Here is a 22071-nt window from a genome sequence, read left to right on the forward strand (position 1 = left end):
TAATCAGTGAACTTGTGTTAGCAGCTCTCTGTTTCTACTCTTTATGCTAAGCTAACCGGCCGGCGTATTACTAGCGATGGCGAGATGAAGCTTCCTGAAGCTTTGAAGCTTTCCATCCAATCTGTTCGCTCATGGGCCGAAGCTTCATGGAGCTTCATTTGCTCTACTGCGCCACCAAGTGGACAATACATGTAAAACAGGCAGTGATCATAACGACACCATGGCTTTGTGTGTGAAGCTTTAAATTTAATAAGTTATGTTTGTGACGCCAATGCATCAATTATTAACTTATTAATATTGTGTCTATCTTTATGATGTAATGGCGGGGTCAAACTCAAAACTCAAAACCAATTGGGAGAGGGTTGTGATGTGACTGTGGGTCGGTGGTTAGAATATCTGACTTTCAGTCAGAGGATCGGTGGTTTGAGCCTCAGCTCCACTAGTTGATGTTGATGCGTCCAATTTTTAAAAAGTAAGAATAAGACCTTTTCCACAGTGCTGGGCTTGTTGAGACTATTTCTCCTGCTTCATAAAATACCCTTTCACAGCACACATGAAGCTGGTAGAGAGGAAGGAAATCCATTGAGTTTCTCTGCCCCTTATATTTCAAATCGCACGGCAAACCCACGAACCATGTTCTGAATCAGTCACGTGATGCGGCGGCTCAGAGGCTCCAACGTCACCGCATACGTCATGACACAAGCCTCGATACGCTTCACCTAAATCTACCTGGTTACTCGACACGCGCATCGAAGCCTCGACACGAAAGGACTCATCACTACTTATTACTACTTTAAGTACAGTTGGATGAAGTATACTTAAAGATGCTGTTGTACTTGTACTCCTCCCCCAGACGAGAACCTGTCTCTCTGCTGGCAGCACGTCACAGCGGACCTGGTCTGCCAGAGTCCTCTCCTGGGGGCTCAGGTCACCTTCATGGACTGCTGCTGTCTGTACGGGGAGGGCTGGGGCATGGAGTGTGCCCTGTGCCCGCCCACCGACGCCGGTGAGGACCCTCAACACAGACCATGTGACCCGAGTCATGTGACGGAAACACAGACCATGTGACCCGAGTCATGTGACGGAAACACACGTTCAAAGGAGAGCCGTGAACTTATAGATACGATTATATGAAAATCAGGCTCCCACAAAGGTTAGTTAGTAAGTTAGTTAGTCAATTAGTTAGTCAGTCAATTAGTCAGTTAGTCAGTTATCAAGTAAACAAGTAGGCAGGTAGGTAGGTAAGGAAGTAAGCTTGACAATTAGTTAGTTAGTAAGTCCATAAGTAAGTAAGAAAGTTAATTAGTTAGTTATCAAGTAGGCAGGTAGATAAATAAGTAAGCTAGTAAGCCGGTCAGATGGTTAATGAGTAAGTTGATTAGTTAGGCATGTGAAAACCAGCACTGAGCGACACTACCACTTTAGTCCACAGGGGGAACCAGAACCAACACTACCTCTTTAGCCCACAGGACCAGAACCAACACTACCTCTTTAGCCCACAGGACCCGAACCAACACTACCTCTTTAGTCCATAGGGGGAACCAGAACCAACACTACCTCTTTAGCCCACAGGGGGAACCAGAACCAACACTACCACTTTAGCCCACAGGGGGAACCAGAACCAACACTACCTCTTTAGCCCACAGGGGGAACCAGAACCAACACTACCACTTTAGTCCACAGGACCCGAACCAACACTACCTATTTAGTCCACAGGACCAGAACCAACACTACCACTTTAGTCCACAGGGGGAACCAGAACCAACACTACCTCTTTAGCCCACAGGACCCGAACCAACACTACCTATTTAGTCCACAGGACCAGAACCAACACTACCTCTTTAGTCCACAGGACCAGAACCAACACTACCTATTTAGTCCACAGGACCAGAACCAACACTACCTCTTTAGCCCACAGGACCCGAACCAACACTACCTCTTTAGCCCACAGGGGGAACCAGAACCAACACTACCTCTTTAGTCCACAGGACCAGAACCAACACTACCTCTTTAGTCCACAGGGGGCACTAGAACCAACACTACCTCTTTAGTCCACAGGGGGCACTAGAACCAACACTACCTCTTTAGTCCACAGGGGGCACTAGAACCAACACTACCTCTTTAGTCCACAGGGGGCACCAGAACCAACACTACCTCTTTAGTCCACAGGGGGCACCAGAACCAACACTACCTCTTTAGTCCACAGGGGGCACCAGAACCAACACTACCTCTTTAGTCCACAGGGGGCACCAGAACCAACACTACCTCTTTAGTCCACAGGACCAGAACCAACACTACCTCTTTAGCCCACAGGGGGAACCAGAACCAACACTACCTCTTTAGTCCACAGGACCAGAACCAACACTACCTCTTTAGTCCACAGGAGGCACCAGAACCAACACTACCTCTTTAGTCCACAGGGGGCACTAGAACCAACACTACCTCTTTAGTCCACTACCTGAGAGCATACATCCTCGTAGTAACTTGAAGTAATATTTTAAATGCAGGACTTCTACTGAAGTAAATCATTTGAATACTTCTTTGTACTTCATACTTCTACTGAGACTTCGCGTATTAAAGAGTTATTTGTGTATTTCCATCATAACTCTGCAGACGACTACGCGGCTCTCTGCAGTTCTTTTCTTCCTCCTCTGTTTCCGGAGAGCTTCACTGATCCTGGACCAGAACCTGGACTGAGACCAGGACCGGGACGAGGAGGCGCCCGTGAGTCATGTGACATTACACCTCCAATCATCATGTTGTCGCTGTTATCTATTTACTTATTAAGTATTATTTTATTTCTTTAGCTTTTATTTGTTTGAGATGTTTCCTCTCCTCTCCTTGTCTCCTCTTTCCCCTCCTTGTTCTCTCTCCTTATTCTGATTCCTCTCCTTTTGTCCTCCTCTTCTCTTTACTCCTTGTCTCCTCTTTTCCCCTCCTCTCCTGTCTCCTCCTGTCCTCTCCTCTCTCACTGTCTCCTTGCCTTCTCAGCTCATCCTCTCCTATCCTCATCTCCTCTTCTCTCTCCTTCCATTCCTCTCTCCACTCTCCTCATTTCCTCCTCTCTTCCCCTCCTCTCCTCTCCTCTCTCACCGTCTCCTTGTCTCCTTGTCTCCTCAGCTCCTCAGTACTACCCTCCCTACAGTCCTGACTCCTTCCCTCCTGCGGCTCCTGACTATGACGACTACTCCCCAGCAGGGGGCGTGTTCAGAGGGAGGACAGCCAATCAGAGGCCAGAGTTCAGGTGACGATTAAGAAGTTAAACGTCCTCTTGTTTATCTTTACTTGTTTTATCTTCACATATAATTAACGGTGAAGAAAGTTTTAAAGAAACATTCAAACTAAAGTGTTTAGAGACAGAAGAAACATTTGAGAATCAATCAATCAAATAAATTTTGCTGATTAATTTACACGTTATAGATTCACAATGTTTATCATATATATATATTTATTAAAATTAAAATAATGAAAGTGAAAACATTTCAGTATGAAAGAGTGAGGACCCAAATGCAGATGTGTGGTGCCAAAAGTAAACGTAATCTCCAAACAAAGCAGGACTCCGGCGGAACGGAACAAAAAACAGTCCAACCCGACAAGGGGACATGAGTATAAGGGGGAGGCGGTGATTCGACACAGCAGGAAACACTCAGCAGGAAACACTTAGCAGACAATCACAGGGGCAGGAAACACGTGGCAGACAAGCACAGGGGCAGGAAACATGGGGCAGACAAGCACAGGGGCAGGAAACACTCGGCAGACAAGCACAGGGGCAGGAAACACTCAGCAGGAAACACTCAGCAGACAATCACAAGGGCAGGAAACACTCAGCAGGAAACACTCAGCAGAAAAGCACAGGGGCAGGAAACACTCAGCAGACAAGCACAGGGGCAGGAAACACTCAGCAGACAAGCACAGGGGCAGGAAACACTCAGCAGACAATCACAGGGGCAGGAAACACTCAGCAGACAAGCACAGGGGCAGGAAACACTCAGCAGACAATCACAGGGGCAGGAAACACTCAGCAGACAAGCACAGGGGCAGGAAACACTCAGCAGACAAGCACAGGGGCAGGAAACACTCGGCAGGAAACACTCAGTCAGGTTTTAACAATCATCTCTCTCTCTCCCCCCTCCCCTCTCTCTCTCTCTCAGCACTGGGTTCTACCCTGATGAAGACTTGTCTTATCTTCCTCCTGACCCGCGGGCTGAGCGAGCGTTCGGGGCTCGTCTTCCTCCGTCCCGACCCGACGCTCCTCCTCTCATCCTGAACCCCTACCAGGAGGAGGGGGGCGAGGGGTGGAGGCCGGGGCCGCCCTTCATCGAGAGAGAAAGAGGAGGAGGAGGAGGAGGAAGAGGAAGAGGAGGAGGAGGAACACCAAGCCGGGTCTATGAGAGTGAGATTTAACCAGATTGTCCATTCGTATTGCGGCATTATTATTATTATAATATTATTAATTATTCTAATCCTTCTCTTCCCCCACCTCTTCTTCTTCCTCCTCTTCCTCTTCTTCCTCCTCCTCTTCCTCTTCCTCCTCCTCCTCCTCCTCCTCCTCCTTCTCCTCCAGGACGTTATGAGTCCTATGCCGGCCTGAGTGCAGCAGAGGATTGTGGGATACTTCAGGGCTGTGAGAACGGCCGCTGTATTCGTGTTGCTGAGGGTTACACCTGTGACTGTTACCAAGGATACGAGCTGGACATGACCTCCATGACCTGTACAGGTAGAGATTATTATTGTTATTATTATTAATATTATTAATGATTATTATCATGTTAATAATGACTTATGTTCTCTGGGTTTCCACTTCCATAATAATCTTTACAGAATAAAACAAGTCCGTTCTTCACCTTTGTCCTGGTAGCTGCTAACTAACTAACTAACTAACTAACTAACTCACTCACTAACTAACTAACTCACTCACTAACTAACTAAGTTAACTAAACTGACTTCATTACATCATTACTAACTATCTTACTGGCTCACTAACTAGTTGATTAACTAACTAACTCGCTCACTCACTCACTCACTAACTAACTAAATTACATCATTACTAACTATCTTACTGGCTCACTAACTAGTTGATTAACTAACTAACTCGCTCACTCACTCACTCACTAACTAACTAAATTACATCATTACTAACTATCTTACTGGCTCACTAACTAGTTGATTAACTAACTAACGTACTTGCTTACTTGCTTACCTAGCTACTTACTAGCATAGGTATTTACTTACTTGCAAACTAACTAACTTACTTGCTTACTTAATTACTTACTAACTAACTTACTTGCTTACTAACCTACCTAGCAACTTACTAGTGTACGTATTTACTTACTTACTTGCGAACTAACTAACTTACTTACTTGCTTACCTAACTACTAACTAGCGTATGTACTTACTTACTTGCAAACTGACTTAATTGCTTACTTACTAACTTACTAACTAACTTAATTGCTTACTTACTAACTTACTAACTAACTAACTTGTTTACAAACTAACTTACTTACTTGCTTGCCTAATTACTAACTAGCGTATGTACTTACTAACTAACTAACTAACTTACTTGCTTACTTACTAACTAACTAACTTGTTTACGAACTAACTTAACTAACTTACCTACTTGCTTACTTACTAACTAACTAACTTACTTGCTTACTTACTAACTAACTAACTAACTTGTTTACGAACTAACTTAACTAACTAACTTACTTGCTTACTTACTAACTAACTAACTAACTTGTTTACGAACTAACTTAACTAACTTACCTACTTGCTTACCATTCTCTCACTCACTAACTAACCTTCGTGGGAGCCTGGTATTCATGTTATCGTGTCCATAAGTTCACAGCTGTGTGTGTGTGTGTGTGTGTGTGTGTGTGTGTGTGTGTGTGTGTGTGTGTGTGTGTGTGTGTGTCTGCAGATGTAAACGAGTGTGAGGACAGCGTCTCCGTGGACTTCCCGTGTGTGAACGCTCGCTGTGTGAACACCGACGGCTCGTTCCGCTGCGTCTGCCGGAGAGGATACGTCATGTCCCGCCGGCCCAACCACTGTGTGTCTGCGTAGGCCGGGCCGGGCCGGGCCGGGCTGGACCGGACTAGAACGGACCGAACTAGAACGGACCGGACTAGAACGGACCGGACTAGAACGGACCGGACTGGACCGGACTGGACTAGAACGGACCGGACTAGAACGGACCGGACTAGAACGGACCGGACTGGACCGGACTGGACTAGAACGGACCGGACTAGAACGGACCGGACCGGACTGGACTGGACCGGACTTGACCGGACTAGAACAGACCGAACTAGAACGGACCGGACTGGACCGGACTAGAACGGGCCGGGCCGGACTGGGCCGGACTAGACCGGACTAGAACGGACCGAACTAGAACGGACCGGACCGGACTGGACCGGACTTGACCGGACTTGACCGGACTGGACTAGAACGGACTGGACCGGACCGAACTAGAACGGACCGGACTGGACCGGACTGGACCGGACTTGACCGGACCGGACTGGACTAGAACGGACTGGACCGGACCAGACCGCTCTAGACAACCAAACCAGACCACACAACTCAGACGGACTGGACTACATTCCACTAAACTTCACTATAGAACTACGTGGAACTGGGCTAAAATACCCTGGATGCACTAAACTGGGACAGACTGGGCACCAGTTCCACCAGTTCCCTCCCATTAGACCTCGTCACCACCAACTGGACCTCTCTTCTTCTCTCTGCTTATCAAAAGCAGCTTCACGGGTTTCAAGCTCCACGGGAGCGAAGTTCTGACTTCTTTCTCTTCTTGTTGGAACAAACTGGACTGAAATATTCTATTATTCAAAAGAATAAACCGTGTTCGTGGGATGTTTTAATATTTGCAATACACACATGAACAAAACAACACATTTCATATTAATACTGAAGAAGCGTGTTGAATATTTAGATTCTGACCACTGAATGTCACAACAAGAAAACCGTAAACCAAAGTTACGAAAAAATGCTTTTTTAATCTTAATTATTTTAATATTTCTCCCCATTTGTTGTTTTTTCAATATTGGAATAATCAAAGTGCTTTAATGTTTGTTGCTATTCTAAATAATAGATAAATGAAATGTTCAACCAGTCTCTCCTGTTCAGCACCACTACAAATATATATATATATATATATATATATATATATATGAAATATAAAAATATTTACACCCATCTGTTGAATAAATCAATATTTTGAAAGGTTTCCTCTACAGACCAGGCAAAAAGAAAATATTGTCACATTTTTGAAATATGAATGAATGTAAAGTCAATTTAGCGTTAGCATGCTAGCGTGAACATGTTTAGCGTTTGCTAGCAAACCTGCATCTTTGTTGATCCTCGTGTAGAAACTACAGTTTGTTATAAACATTCTCTATTATGAGCCAGCTAGCTAGAAGCTAACAGCTACGGCTAACGTAGCTGTTAGCTGTTAGCTTCAGAGCTAAACCAGCCTATTATTGATATGAACTCTGCAAGAGATCACTTTTTTATTTTTAAATGACTGCATTGTGTGTACTTTTATATTTGTTGAGAAGAAAACCTGCAGCTGCATTCACTCATATTGTGTATAATAATAACTTGCATTCCTCCACAATAATCTGGTTGTACTGTTCTCTACATGTACAACAGGTACAACATGTACAGCATGGACAACAAGTACAACATGTACAGAATGTACATGTTGTACATGTTGTACATGTACAACAAGTACAACATGTACAACATGTACAGCATGGACAACAAGTACAACATGTACAGCATGTACATGTTGTACTTGTTGTACATGTACAACAAGTACAACATGTACAGAATGTACATGTTGTACATGTTGTACATGTACAACAAGTACAACATGTACAGCATGTACAGCATGGACAACAAGTACAACATGTACAGCATGTACACTCCGCTCGTACATTGTTTCAGGCTCTGGTTCTGTTTTTTAAATCATCATTTTTATGGTTGATTCACTTTTTGTATCATTGTTGTTTTCTGACAAGAAATGAAAATATATTTGCACAATTTTATTGAAACCGATGGGTTGTTTGTGTTGTTTGATGTGAGTACTACCCTGAGAAAAAATACTATATATAAGTATAAATGGAAGTACTCAAGTGAAGCACAGGTACTCTAAATGTACCCATCACTCTCCACAACTTGTTGAGTCACTTCAGGAGGAACTCACACACTGATCCTCCTGAAGGCCTCTCTAAGCCACTTATTACACACACACACACACACACACACACACACACACACACACACACACACACACACACACACACACACACACACACACACACACACACTCTCAGGCAGCATTAATGGGATTATGAGGTTCACCCAGTACTGAGGCGGAAACTGAGCCAGCAGAATAGCAGCTTCAACACACACACACACACACACACACACACACACACACACACTCACACACTCACACTCACACTCACGCACACAAACTAGTCACAGGAATTATATTTACTCAACTGCTGTGTTTCTAGTGTGTGTTGGTTCTCATTATGTTTGGCCCTAAAAATGTGATTTCATCATTTTTAACACCATCTTAGTATTATATATGTTATATATATATATATATATATATATATATATATATATATATATATATATATATATATATATATATATATACTGTAATATTCATAATGAATAGAGGTCACAATTTCTTTCTGGTCCTCTTGAGTCCCCGTCTCGCAGTTCGCTGAGGGGCGGGGCCTCAGAGTGCAGAGGGGCGGGGCCTCATAGCGCAGAGGGGCGGGGCCTCAGAGCGCAGGTGACCCATATCAGGTGAGTGGGTCAGCTGGTGGGAACCTTGTTGGGATTTCACCTCGTCATCCAGATTTACACCATTTATCTTGAGATTATCTCCCTGCTGACATCATGGTACGTTCAAGGTACTATGAATACTATGGTACACGTCAGTACTTTCAGCTCTGCAGTAGTTTCACAAGAGGCCACGCAGGATACGTACTCACCTCCTTACTCTATCTCTAAGACTGAGCCCTACAGAGGAAACTCATCTCCTTATGCCGTGTTCACACCAAAACAGTTGCCACTTCGCCTATATCGCGCCGCAGGTGAAAAATTCGCTCTCTGTGATTAATCCGTTTTTTCGCAACCATCGCTGGGGAAAGGGGGCGGGGCTTATCTCTGTGTCTTGAAAACATTTACTACTTCCTTCATCCACCAGGTAAATAACCTCTAGTTCTGCTTCATACTTGTTGAGGAAGTCCCACACTCGTGGGACATCACCCGCCCCGTGTCTGGGTTCATAACATTATCCGTGGTCACACTCAGCTCCTCCTCCAGGACGAGCGTCTGAGTGAAGCCGCTTCCAGCGCTCCTTCAGGACCAGCAGCTTCATTCAGTAGCGGCGGTGATGCCGGGCGGAGCTTCTCAACGCTGATTGGCTTTCGCAACTCCGCGTCATGCGAATTATTCGCTGGAGTTGAAATATTTGAACGCCGACGAAAGCGAAAAAGCGAAAAAGCGAAAAAGGCGAAAAATCCGCTTTTTCGCAACCTAATGCGGCTGTGCATTGACTTAACATGTAATCTGGACGCGCGAATATTTCGCAACTGTTTTGGTGTGAACACGGCATTACTCTATCTCTAAGAGTCCTACAGAGGAAACTCATCTCCTTACTCTATCTCTAAGGCAGAGTCCTACAGAGGAAACTGATCTCCGTGAACAAGACCCTGAGATACTTGACCTCCTTTTCTTGGGGTAGGCAGTCTGTCCCACCTGGAGGGAGCAATCCACCGGTTTCCGGCAGAGCACCATGGCCTCAGATGTGGAGGTGCTGACTCCTCCATCCCTGCCGCTTCACACTCGGCTGCAAACCCAGTGAAAGCTGGAGGTCACGGTCCGAAAGGCAAACAGGACCACATCATCTGCAAACAGCAGAGAGGGGATCCCGAGACTCCCGAACCGGATCCTCTCCGCCCCCCGGCTGCGCCTAGATATCCTGTCCATGAAGGTTACGAACAGGTCCTTCTCCACGGCCTCCCCGAACTCCTCCCATGACCGAGTTTCAGCATCCGCGACCACTGCAGCTGCAGCCCTTCTGGCCTGCCGGTACCCGTCCGCTGCTTCAGGAGACCCCTGGACCAGCCAGGCCCGAAAGGCCTCCTTCTTCAGCTTAACGGCTTCCCTCACCCCCCGTGTCCACCACCGGGTTCTTCGAGTGTCCAAGACATACGGCCGCAGATCAGATGATACGATTACAAAGTCGATCATTGATCTACGGCCTCAGGTGTTCTGGTACCAGATACACTTATGAGCCACCTTATGCTCGAACATGGTGTTCGTTTTGGACAATCTGTGGCTAGCACAGAAGTCCCATAGTGAAACACCACTGGGGTTCAGATCAGCAAGCCGTTCCTCCCAATCACCTCCTCCAGGTTTCTCTGTCATTGCCCACGTGAGCGTTGGAGTCTCCCAGGAGAACTATGGAGTCGGCAGGCGTTGTCCTTTCCTGGACCCTCCCACCGACTCCAAGAAGGCCGGATACTCTGAACTGCTGTTCGGTGCATGAGCACAAACAACAGTCAGAGCCTTACTCCCGTAGGCACAGGGAGGCGACCCTCTGGTTCTCCGGAGAATACTTCAAAACAACGGCCTGCCAAGGGGTCCAGTCCGGCCCGCGGGACAATTGTTAAAATTGCAGAAGAAAGAAAAAAATGAAAGGCTCGAACCAGTGATCCTCTGATCGAAAGACGGACATGCAAACCATTAGGCCAAAGTCACAATAGGCTGGAGCATGGACATAGAACCAGGTAAACAGTGGGCTGATGTCTGCATTTTTGGTCTGTATGTTTCCAGTTTATTGTAGAAAGACCTTAAAATAGGGTTTATCATCCAAAAAGCTTCACCAATGATTTAAACATACTGAAATATTGTCGTTATGTATGAGTTATTATGCTGTGATTTTACTGGTCTGGCCTACTTGAGATCAAAATGGGCAGCATGCGGCCCCTTCACTATGAGTTTGACACCCCTGATCTATACAATCCATACATGTGTGTGTGTGTGTATATATATATATATATATATATATATATATATATATATATATATATATATATATATATATACATATATACATACATAAGTTGCAGATGTAGGTGAGACTGATCTGAGCTGCCTGGACGTCTGAGGGTGAGATTAGGACTCGGAGTGTGTGTGTGTGTGTGTGTGTGTGTGTGTGTGTGTGTGTGTATGTGTGTGTCATCTTGCTGCCTCAGCATCCTCCCACACACACACACACTAATCCTCTCTGTCTCATCGTATCCGTTCTGAACACAAAGCTATAATTTATGAACGTATAAACTTCATATTTACACATATTTCCCACTAAACAAACATATATATTATATATTTCATGTTTATTTTAATATTTATGATTAAAATATCTTTCTTTTTTTTTCTCTCGTTTGTTTTTTAGATTTTATGAATGAAACGAAGTCTTCAAAATATTAAAACTCCCGCTTTTGTGTAAAAGATTGAAACCAGACGTCTGCTCTGATTGGACGCTCAGTGTTTGGGGGCGGGGCCTATTGATGAGAATCAGAGTTTCACTTATTGATTAACGACTAAAGGTTTACCATCAATTAATACGTTTAGAAACTGAATATCTTTTGATTGTTGTTGAACAAAACAAAACATTTCATATTTATTTTTTTTCAGAAAAATAATCACTTTTTTTTTTGTTGCAAAGTATGTTTTTATATTCAGGAAATGTGTTGAAAAGAAAGTTGTGCAGAGACAATGAGTACAAATATTATTATTATTATTATTAGTATTATTATTAATGTCACATTTTCTTTTATATTTTGATAGTATGTATATAAAGATCATAGTTAAATAAATTAAGATAATCTCTTTATATGTATGTGTTATTGTTTCATGTTTACATTTACACATTTACATTTTATTCCCAAAAGTATGAATTCATTACTGTGTCCCTCCTGTCTTTTAACTTCATGCTTGTTTATCTTTCTATATTCTATATGTATTATTATCTATTATAGTTTTTTTTTTATCCCACAAAGTCAAACTGTTTGCAGATCAGTGCTTTCCTGTTATTGATTATGATATAACATCATCAGTGGCCTACATCTGTCATCGCCTAATCAATAGAGATGATCGGAGGGGAAGGCCGGGAATGCTGCTCGTTGATTGGCTGATCCCCAAGGCCCCGCCCCCTCAGAGAGGACACATAAGTGTCAGCAGAGACGAGGCTCAGAGTCCAGCTGCACGTCTCTGTCTGCAGGAGACGCCAGGTCAGAGGGCAACGTCTCGGTTTTACACTTTTTCTCTCTGGACCTGAAAGCAGCATCAGAAAACTCCTTTTTCCTGACTGGAAGCTGAGTGTGTGAACGCACCGTGGAGGCAGAGTAATTCATCATTCATCTGGCCGGCTGGGGTAGTCGCACTGTTGGATCTGGTCTGGGATCAGGATCAGGATCAGGATCAGGATCAGGATCAGGATCAGGTCTGGGATCAGGATCAGGATCAGGTCTGGGATCAGGATCAGGATCAGGATGGAGCTGAAGGACTTCTATCTGACAGACGACTGTCGCTTCATCAGTCCACAGCGGTGAGAAACTAAATACTATATTAATAATGATAATAATAATACTTAATTCATGTATCTGTGTCCAGGAGGAGCTTCTGTATACGAAGAAGTACTTTTAGAGTAGTGGACGTTTAGAAGAAGTACTTTTTTATTAGTTTAAAGTAAGTTTAAAAGTTTCATATTTTAGATCAGGATCTTAAATGTTTGTTGTTTGAAGAGCAGAAGATAAATTAACAGTAAAATATATCAAGGAGAACCACCGACATACAATACAATAATAATAATAATATAAAAAATAACTAATTAATTATAAAAAGAGAACATTGTTCGGTATTATTATTAAATACATTTCTCATGTTTATTCTACAGACATGATGAGTACTAAATATTATTCTGCATGACGAGTACTTTACGGCTACTTCAAGCATATTTTGATGCCGATATAAAACTTAGTGTATTTATACTATATACTATATGAAAAACATTAAGATGAGGGAGGCTTTTATTCTGAAAATCATTGATTCTATTGTTTTTTGCAGTGTTACGATGATCATGTCTCATCACGGCTGTTTAATCTCACACTCTTCATCCTCCTCCTCCTCCTCAGCCTTTTGGACTCCTCTTCCTCTTCCTCCTCCTCCTCTTCCTCCCCAGCTGATGAAGCTCAGTCTCCGGCCTCCTTCCTCCTGCCCAGCCCGGCCTCCTCCTCCTCCTCTTCCTCCTCCTCCTCTTCCTCCTCCTACAGCCCCCTCTGTGGAGCGCCGGAGCCCGACTCCCCGACCGGATCTATTTCCAGCGGCGGAAGCGTCGGGGGCAGCGCGGCGGAGGCGTCCTTGTGTTTCCCCACAGACTCGTTTTCAGCTCAGGTGAAGGACGTTTCACGTCGTTTTGGTCTGGATGTGGATTCATCCGCCGCTGAAAATAGTCCCCAACAAAGTCCCTATTTCCTCCAGTTTGTCCGATTAAAACTTTGGTCACTCGTGGTTTTTAAAGAGGAACCGATGGGCTCTAAACTTGAGTGTGTCTCCCCTGGCAGGTGGACTCCATCCTGAGGGGCGACTACCTGACACCCATGGGTGCTGTGGGGCCCAAGAGGCTCTGCTTGGTGTGCGGGGACCTGGCCTCCGGGTATCACTACGGCGTGGCGTCCTGCGAGGCCTGCAAGGCCTTCTTCAAGAGGACCATCCAAGGTGAGACCCCCGGGGGGGCGATCAATACGGGAGCCGCCAGGCGGAGCCGATCAATACGGGAGCATTGATTAGCGTGTGAAGCTGTGAGCTGCTGGGTCAGAAGTACTACCACAACATAGCACTTCTACTCTCCGCTGAGTCATGTGATCAGGAGTCAGGCAGGATGTGATGTCATTGACCATCCTGATTGTGGTTACCTAGGCAACATCGAGTACAGCTGTCCGCTGGTGAACGAGTGTGAGATCACGAAGAGGAGGAGGAAGGCCTGCCAGGCCTGCCGCTTCCACAAGTGCCTCCAGGCCGGGATGATGAGGGAGGGTACGTCCCCTTCCCATGAGGCTTTGCAGTGTTGTTATTGAAACGTGACTACAAAGAGACACAAAACAACCACAAAGAGACAAACAACCACAAAGAGACACAAAACAACCACAAAGAGACACAAAACAACCACAAAGAGACAAACAACCACAAAGAGACAACCACAAAAAGACACAAAACAACCACAAAGAGACAAACAACCACAAAGAGACACAAAATGACTATAAAGAGACAAACAACCACAAAGAGACACAAAACAACCACAAAGAGACAAACAACGACCACAAAGAGACAAACAACGACCACAAAGAGACACAAAACGACTACAAGAAGACACAACACGACTAACAAACAACCACAAAGAGACACAAAACAACCACAAAGAGACACAAAACGACTACAAAGTGACACAAAAACAAGGAGACACAAAACGACCACAAAGAGACACAAAACGACTACAAAGAGACACAACACGACTAACAAACAACCACAAAGAGACACAAAACAACCACAAAGAGACACAAAACGACTACAAAGAGACAAACAACCACAAAGAGACACAAAACAACCACAAAGAGACAAACAACGACCACAAAGAGACAAACAACGACCACAAAGAGACACAAAACGACTACAAAGAGACACAACACGACTAACAAACAACCACAAAGAGACACAAAACAACCACAAAGAGACAAACAACGACCACAAAGAGACAAACAACGACCACAAAGAGACACAAAACGACTACAAAGAGACACAACACGACTAACAAACAACCACAAAGAGACACAAAACAACCACGAAGAGACACAAAACAACTACAAAGAGACAAACAACCACAAAGAGACACAAAACGACTACAAAGTGACACAAAAACAAGGAGACACAAAACGACCACAAAGAGACAAACAACGACCACAAAGAGACACAAAACGACTACAAAGTGACACAAAAACAAGGAGACACAAAACCACCACAAAGAGACACAAAAACAAAGGGACACAAAACAACCACAAAGGGACACAAAACCACCACAAGAGGCTCACAGCAGTGTGTCTCCTGTGTGTTGCAGGAGTGCGCATGGACCGAGTGAGAGGAGGCCGACAGAAGTACAAGAGGCGGGTGGAGAGCGGCCTGTGCTTCCACAGCAGAGCTCCGTACGGTGTCCCAGTCGGCAGCCGTGAGTTCCCTCATGAAGCTCCAACCATCACTTCACCATCACTTCACCATAACTTCACCATGTTAACCATTACTTCACCACCTTAACCATAACTTCACCATAACTTCACCACGTCGACCATAACTTCACCATAACTTCACCATGTTAACCATTACTTCACCACCTTAACCATAACTTCACCACGTCGATCATAACTTCATCATAACTTCACCACCTTAACCATAACTTCACCACGTCGATCATAACTTCATCATAACTTCACCACCTTAACCATAACTTCACCATAACTTCACCATGTTAACCATTACTTCACCACCTAAACCATAACTTCACCATAACTTCACCACGTCGACCATAACTTCATCATAACTTCACCACCTTAACCATAACTTCACCATAACTTCACCATGTTAACCATTACTTCACCACCTTAACCATAATTTCACCATAACTTCACCACGTCGACCATAACTTCACCATAACTTCACCATGTTAACCATTACTTCACCACCTTAACCATAACTTCACCACGTCAACCACAGCTTCAACACGTCAACCACAACTTCATCATAACTTCAGCATAACTTCTCCACGTTAACCATAACTTCACCACATTAACCATAACTTCACCATAACTTCACCATGTTAACCATAACTTCACCACGTTAACCATAACTTCACCATAACTTCACCACGTCGACCATAACTTCATCATAACTTCACCACGTTAACCATAACTTCACCATAACTTCACCATAACTTCACCATAACTTCACCATGTTAACCATAACTTCACCACGTTAACCATAACTTCACCATAACTTCACCACGTCGACCATAACTTCATCATAACTTCACCACGTTAACCATAACTTCACCACATTAACCATAACTTCACCATAACTTCACCACGTCGACCATAACTTCACCACATTAACCATAACTTCACCATAACTTCTCCACGTTAACCATAACTTCACCACATTAACCATAACTTCACCATAACTTCACCATGTTAACCATAACTTCACCATAACTTCACCACGTCAACCATAACTTCACCATAACTTCACCACATTAACCATAACTTCACCATAACTTCACCATGTTAACCATAACTTCACCACATTAACCATAACTTCACCATAACTTCACCATGTTAACCATAACTTCACCATAACTTCACCACGTCAACCATAACTTCACCATAACTTCACCACATTAACCATAACTTCACCATAACTTCACCATGTTAACCATAACTTCACCACATTAACCATAACTTCACCATAACTTCACCATGTTAATCATTACTTCACCACCTTAACCATAACTTCACCACGTCAACCACAGCTTCAACACGTCAACCACAACTTCATCATAACTTCAGCATAACTTCTCCACGTTAACCATAACTTCACCACATTAACCATAACTTCACCATAACTTCACCATAACTTCACCATGTTAACCATAACTTCACCACGTTAACCATAACTTCACCATAACTTCACCACGTCGACCATAACTTCATCATAACTTCACAACGTTAACCATAACTTCACCACATTAACCATAACTTCACCATAACTTCACCACGTCGACCATAACTTCACCACGTTAACCATAACTTCACCATAACTTCTCCACGTTAACCATAACTTCACCACATTATCCATAACTTCACCATAACTTCACCATGTTAACCATAACTTCACCATAACTTCACCACGTCAACCATAACTTCACCATAACTTCACCACATTAACCATAACTTCACCATAACTTCACCATGTTAACCATAAATTCACCACATTAACCATAACTTCACCATAACTTCACCATGTTAACCATAACTTCACCAAAACTTCACTACGTCGAACCATAACGTCACCATAACTTCACCACGTTAACCATAACTTCACCACGTTAACCATAACTTCACCATAACTTCTCCACGTTAACCATAACTTCACCACATTAACCATAACTTCACCATAACTTCACCATGTTAACCATAACTTCACCATAACTTCACCACATCAACCATAACTTCACCATAACTTCACCACGTCAATCATAACTTCACCACGTTAACCATAACTTCACCATAACTTCATCACATTAACCATAACTTCACCATAACTTTACCACGTCAACCATAACTTCACCATAACTTTACCACGTCAACCATAAGTTCACCATAACTTCACCACGTTAACCATAACTTCACCACGTTAACCATAACTTCACCATAACATTACCACGTCAACCATAACTTCAGCATAACTTCGCCTGTCTTTTAGGAAACAAGGTGGTGTCCCATTTGCTGCTGACAGACCCCGCCCCCCTGGCTGCCAATCAGGACGATTCGACCAATGACGGCAGCCTGCGGAACCTGCTGACCCTCTGTGACCTCCTGAACCGGGAGCTGCTGGTCCTGATTGGCTGGGCCAAACAGATCCCAGGTATACGTCACCTGAGGGCTGCAGGTTCAGTAGATCTTTACCAGATCTCTACTTTGTATTTACTAGATCTCTACTTATTTATATTATAATATTAAATATTGATATTGAAGTACAATAAAAAAAAATCTTATTACGATATACTTTGATAGATTTTTCCAACTACTAATATTAAATGATTTGCATATTCACTGAAGACACCTGACACCTCCTCTGCCCCGCCCCCCTCAGGTTTTTCCGGGCTCTCATTGGTCGACCAGATGTCGCTGCTGCAGAGCGGTTGGATGGAGGCCCTGCTGGTGGGTGTGGCCTGGCGGTCGCAGGGCGCAGAGGGGGAGGAGCTTGTGTTCGCCGGTAACCTGCGGCTGGACGAGGCTCAGTGTCGAGCTGCGGGATTGGCCGACCTGTACGAGGCGCTGCGTCACCTGACGGCCAGATACCAAGCGATGGACCTGAGCCGCGAGGAGGTGGTGACGCTGAAGGCCATGGCGCTCGCCAACTCTGGTACGCTCAACATGGAGTACCTCGAGTACTGCACTCAAAGTATTGCACTCAAAGTATTGTGCTTGAGTACACATGTGGGTTTTTTTATCGATACTATGATTTTTTTTTTACTTTTTATTGACAAACTGACTTCAAATAATTATTTTTATTGACATGCTATGGTTCTTTTTTTAACTTTTTATTGACAAACTTTAACTTAAAAAAAGTGTTTATTGAAATACTGTGACTTTTATTTTTACTTTTTACTTATAATAGAATATTTTTTATTGACATTATATTGACATATTTTTTCTAAACTTTAAAAAACAACTTCACGAACTATTTGACTTAAATTATTTTTTTTAAAATACTATGACTTTTTTCACTTTTTATTGACAAACTGACTTCGAAAAATACTTTTCATTGACATACTATGATTTGTTTTACTTTATAAAAACAAGTTAACAAACTGTGTAAACTTTTGCAGCTAGCTTAAACATGTGGCGTTGACATCTTATTTCCTTTCTATGTTTTGCAGTGGCGGGCCGTGCATTTTCTACCTAAGCCTGCTGGCTGATATCGTATCAGTGGCGGCCGTCAGGGCCTGCTAAGCCATAAAACATGTTTTAATTATAAAATAGCTATAAATGTGTGATTCTGTTTAGGCCAGCAGAGAAGGCTTAGCAGGCCCTGACGGCCACCGCTGATGTTTTGTAACACAAACATGACAACAAGGTTAAGAACATAACTGATATTATATATATATATATATATATATATATATATATATATATATATATATATATATATATATATCTATATATATATATATACGTCCAGTGGTTCTCACCAGACCTCCCAGTAGAGAGGCAGCTGCCTCTGACGCCCCGCGGACTAAAGATCTGACACACAAACTGATTAATTTATAATGAAGTGTGTGTGTGTGTGTGTGTGTGTGTGTGTGTGTGTGTGTGTGTGTGTGTGTGTGTGAGAGAGAGTGTGAGTGAGTGAGTGAGTGTGTGAGTGAGTGAGTGAGTGAGTGAGTGAGTGAGACTTATTGATCCCAGAGGAGGGGTTATTGATTTTGATCAGCGGCTGAGAGCTGAAGCTTCACAGTAATGATTAGTTAGTTACTGCTTGTTCTCAGTGTCTGTCTGAATCTGACTTCATCAGGAAGCATTCACATACAAGTACACAATTATTATCACCTTCATCCACTGGTGGCTGTCAGGGCCTGTAAGCCTTCACTGCTGGCCTAAACAGAATCACAAAGTTATAGCTATTTTATAATGTAATTGTTTGTCACAAATACACCACATGTATTATAATTATTTTCCCCTAACAGCTTATTTTGTCATTGCACAGCTGCTGTCTTCCTCTGTTGCTCTGCTTCCAGCCTGCAGCACCTGAAGCTTTTTTAAGGAGCTCTCATCCAATCAGATTCTACCTCTGTGTCTCTATGGAAGTAGAGCGCTTCTAGCTGGTCTTTGCAGATTAAAGTACACAAGGACTTTATTGTTGATTGTCATAGTCTTCAACCAATCAGATCTTTAGTTTAACATGCTGGGTGTATTCTTTGATGCGCAGCGCCTGCAAGATGGCGTCAGCACTAACATGCGCTGTGATTGGTCAGTGAGCCAGCGTGACTTTAGTCAACAGAAAGCTAGCTAGCTGCTAGCAGAACTCAGTAGTAGCAAGAATAGTTGAGGCTGAAACATAAGAGAAGTGATGACATGTTTAGTGTTTAGCTTGGTGTAGTTTTTAACACTCAATGGCTGAAGGAGGAGGAGAAACGGACTAGCTGGTGGATTTACTGACAACGCCTTTCTCACGGTGGGTTATGGACATGTTTGGTGACGATCCTAATATCGACTGCCACTGTTGAGCGGACATCTTCAGCCCTAAAATGCATGGAAACTTATTCCAGAAACGCAACTGGGAGTTGACTGTCCTCATACAACCGCGTCATTTAACTGTTTGTTTAGTGCTGCAGTTTTGTTGGATTGTTTTGTCATGTTTTGCTATAACTACATGTGATGGTTCTTGTTGATGTGGACTACATGCATTGTCCGTTAATGACGCAGCATCCCGTCATGACAGTATTTATGTAAACAATACAGACGGCACTGAAAGCCCAGGTAGAAAATGCACGGCCCGCCACTGCCTTCATGTAGGTAAGGTGTCAACAGTAAAAGTACTATCATCTTCATGTATAAGTATCAGAAGTATCCATAGTATTAGTAGTAATAGTATTAGTAGTTTTTTCTACAGAAGACGTAATCTTTAAAAACAGAAATACTTTCATCAGGTTTCAACAGGAAACAGAGACCGTGGGACTATTTTCAGTGGCGGATGAATCTACAGAGAGTGAGTCCGAATAAACTAGTGTGATGATGATGATGATGATGATGATGATGATGAGGGAACAACAGTGAGGCTCATTGATGAGGGTTAATGAGATCAAGGATCCGTGGAAGAATTTGTTAGTAGTCAGTTGTTGTTGCTGTTGCTGGTGCTAATGGTGCTAACGGTGGAAGGACAGCCGTGTGTTCACAGCTGATCAATAACGTCTGACCGTCTGAGTGCTTAAACACTCCTGCTGAAGCAGTGCATGATGGGACACTTCCAGCTGAAGTCTGGTCACTCTCCCACTGTCTGAGCCTCGGATCAATGTCAATAAAGAGTATTGATCGACTCGCTCTGGATCCATAAACGGTTAACTGTCTGCTGTGGGGACAGTGTGTGTGTGTGTGTGTGTGTGTGTGTGTGTGTGTGTGTGTGTGTGTGTGTGTGTGTGTGTGTGTGTGTGTGTGTGTGTGTGTGTGTGTGTTTTCATGTATTTCAGATGTGTGTCTTAGTTGTTTTTACCCATTAACTGTTTCAACATCAATACTTCACACAATAGAAGATGGTGTGTGTGTGTGTGTGTGTGTGTGTGTGTGTGTGTGTGTGTGTTAGTTAGTTAGTGTGTGTTACAAACACTCACGGGCTGACCTTGACCTTTCTCTAATCACTGGACTTTTATTTTAAAGTTGACAAATTTGAAGGTTTTGCGATGTAAACAAATACATTCTTTATTGTACAAGTACACAAGTACAAGTACAGGATGAAGTACAAAAACATGTTCATGATGTAAATGTATATTATTCATAAAATATCTGGATTAACAAATAATAATAATAATAATAATAATAGTCAGAAAGAAGTAGAAAATATTTGTAATTTTGTAATCATGAGGTGCTTATTTTGGTAAAAACAGGGAGTACTATGTAACATTTTCACCTCGTATATAAATAAAATACAAAGTATAACATGTAGTACAAGCTTCATAACGCTGATACTAATATATATATATATATGTCTGTCCCTCAGACGCGGACCCGGTGGACGGGGACTCGGTGCAGCGGCTGCAGGAGGCGCTGCAGGACGCGCTGCAGGAGGCGCTGCAGGAGGCGCTGCAGGAGCAGGAGGCGTCCTCTAGGGGGCGCCGCCGCGCGGGCCGTCTGCTGCTGAGCCTCCCGCTGCTGCGGCAGACGGCCGGCGCCGCAGCAAAGAACCTGCTGCGGCTGCACCGGCACCGCGGGGTGCCGCTGCACCGGCTGCTGCTGGAGATGCTGGACGCCAAGGCCTGAGCTCGTCTTCATCATCTTCAGCATCTTCATCATCATGCTGCTGGAGATGCTGGACGCCAAGGCCTAAACCTCGGCTTCATCTTCACCATCATCATCATCTTCATCTAAACCTGTTCGGATTTTAAAAAGTTTCGATTTTTTATCTATTTTTGGAAAATACAAAATGTAT

The 22071-nt window shown here is 43.5% G+C and overlaps 3 protein-coding genes across 3 annotated transcripts in view; 2 read left to right on the forward strand and 1 right to left on the reverse strand.

Moving 5' to 3' along the window:
- Positions 1-6676, forward strand: part of ltbp4 (latent transforming growth factor beta binding protein 4) — a gene marked incomplete at its 5' end in the record, with an annotated part of 54080 nt that extends 47404 nt beyond the window's left edge. The window contains 6 exons of the mRNA XM_079224377.1: positions 854-1006; positions 2614-2724; positions 3121-3244; positions 4152-4288; positions 4565-4717; positions 5918-6676. Of these exons, the coding sequence (XP_079080503.1) occupies positions 854-1006; positions 2614-2724; positions 3121-3244; positions 4152-4288; positions 4565-4717; positions 5918-6060 (821 nt within the window). The 3' untranslated portion in view covers positions 6061-6676. The remainder of the gene's footprint in view (positions 1-853; positions 1007-2613; positions 2725-3120; positions 3245-4151; positions 4289-4564; positions 4718-5917) is intronic.
- The window catches only part of LOC306742560 (protein NLRC3-like), a gene marked incomplete at both ends in the record, with an annotated part of 315498 nt that overhangs the window by 258539 nt on the left and 34888 nt on the right, over positions 1-22071 (reverse strand).
- esrrd (estrogen-related receptor delta) lies at positions 12218-21902 on the forward strand (the record flags this gene model as incomplete). The annotated part of the gene is made up of 8 exons (XM_079224378.1): positions 12218-12335; positions 13286-13497; positions 13668-13821; positions 14023-14139; positions 15215-15322; positions 17629-17790; positions 18019-18291; positions 21643-21902. The coding sequence occupies 8 exons, from the start codon at positions 12218-12220 to the stop codon at positions 21900-21902; spliced, it is 1404 nt and encodes a 467-aa protein (XP_079080504.1).

The sequence above is a fragment of the Taurulus bubalis genome (genome assembly GCF_910589615.1).
Source record: "Taurulus bubalis genome assembly, chromosome: 10".
Lineage (NCBI taxonomy): Eukaryota > Metazoa > Chordata > Actinopteri > Perciformes > Cottidae > Taurulus > Taurulus bubalis.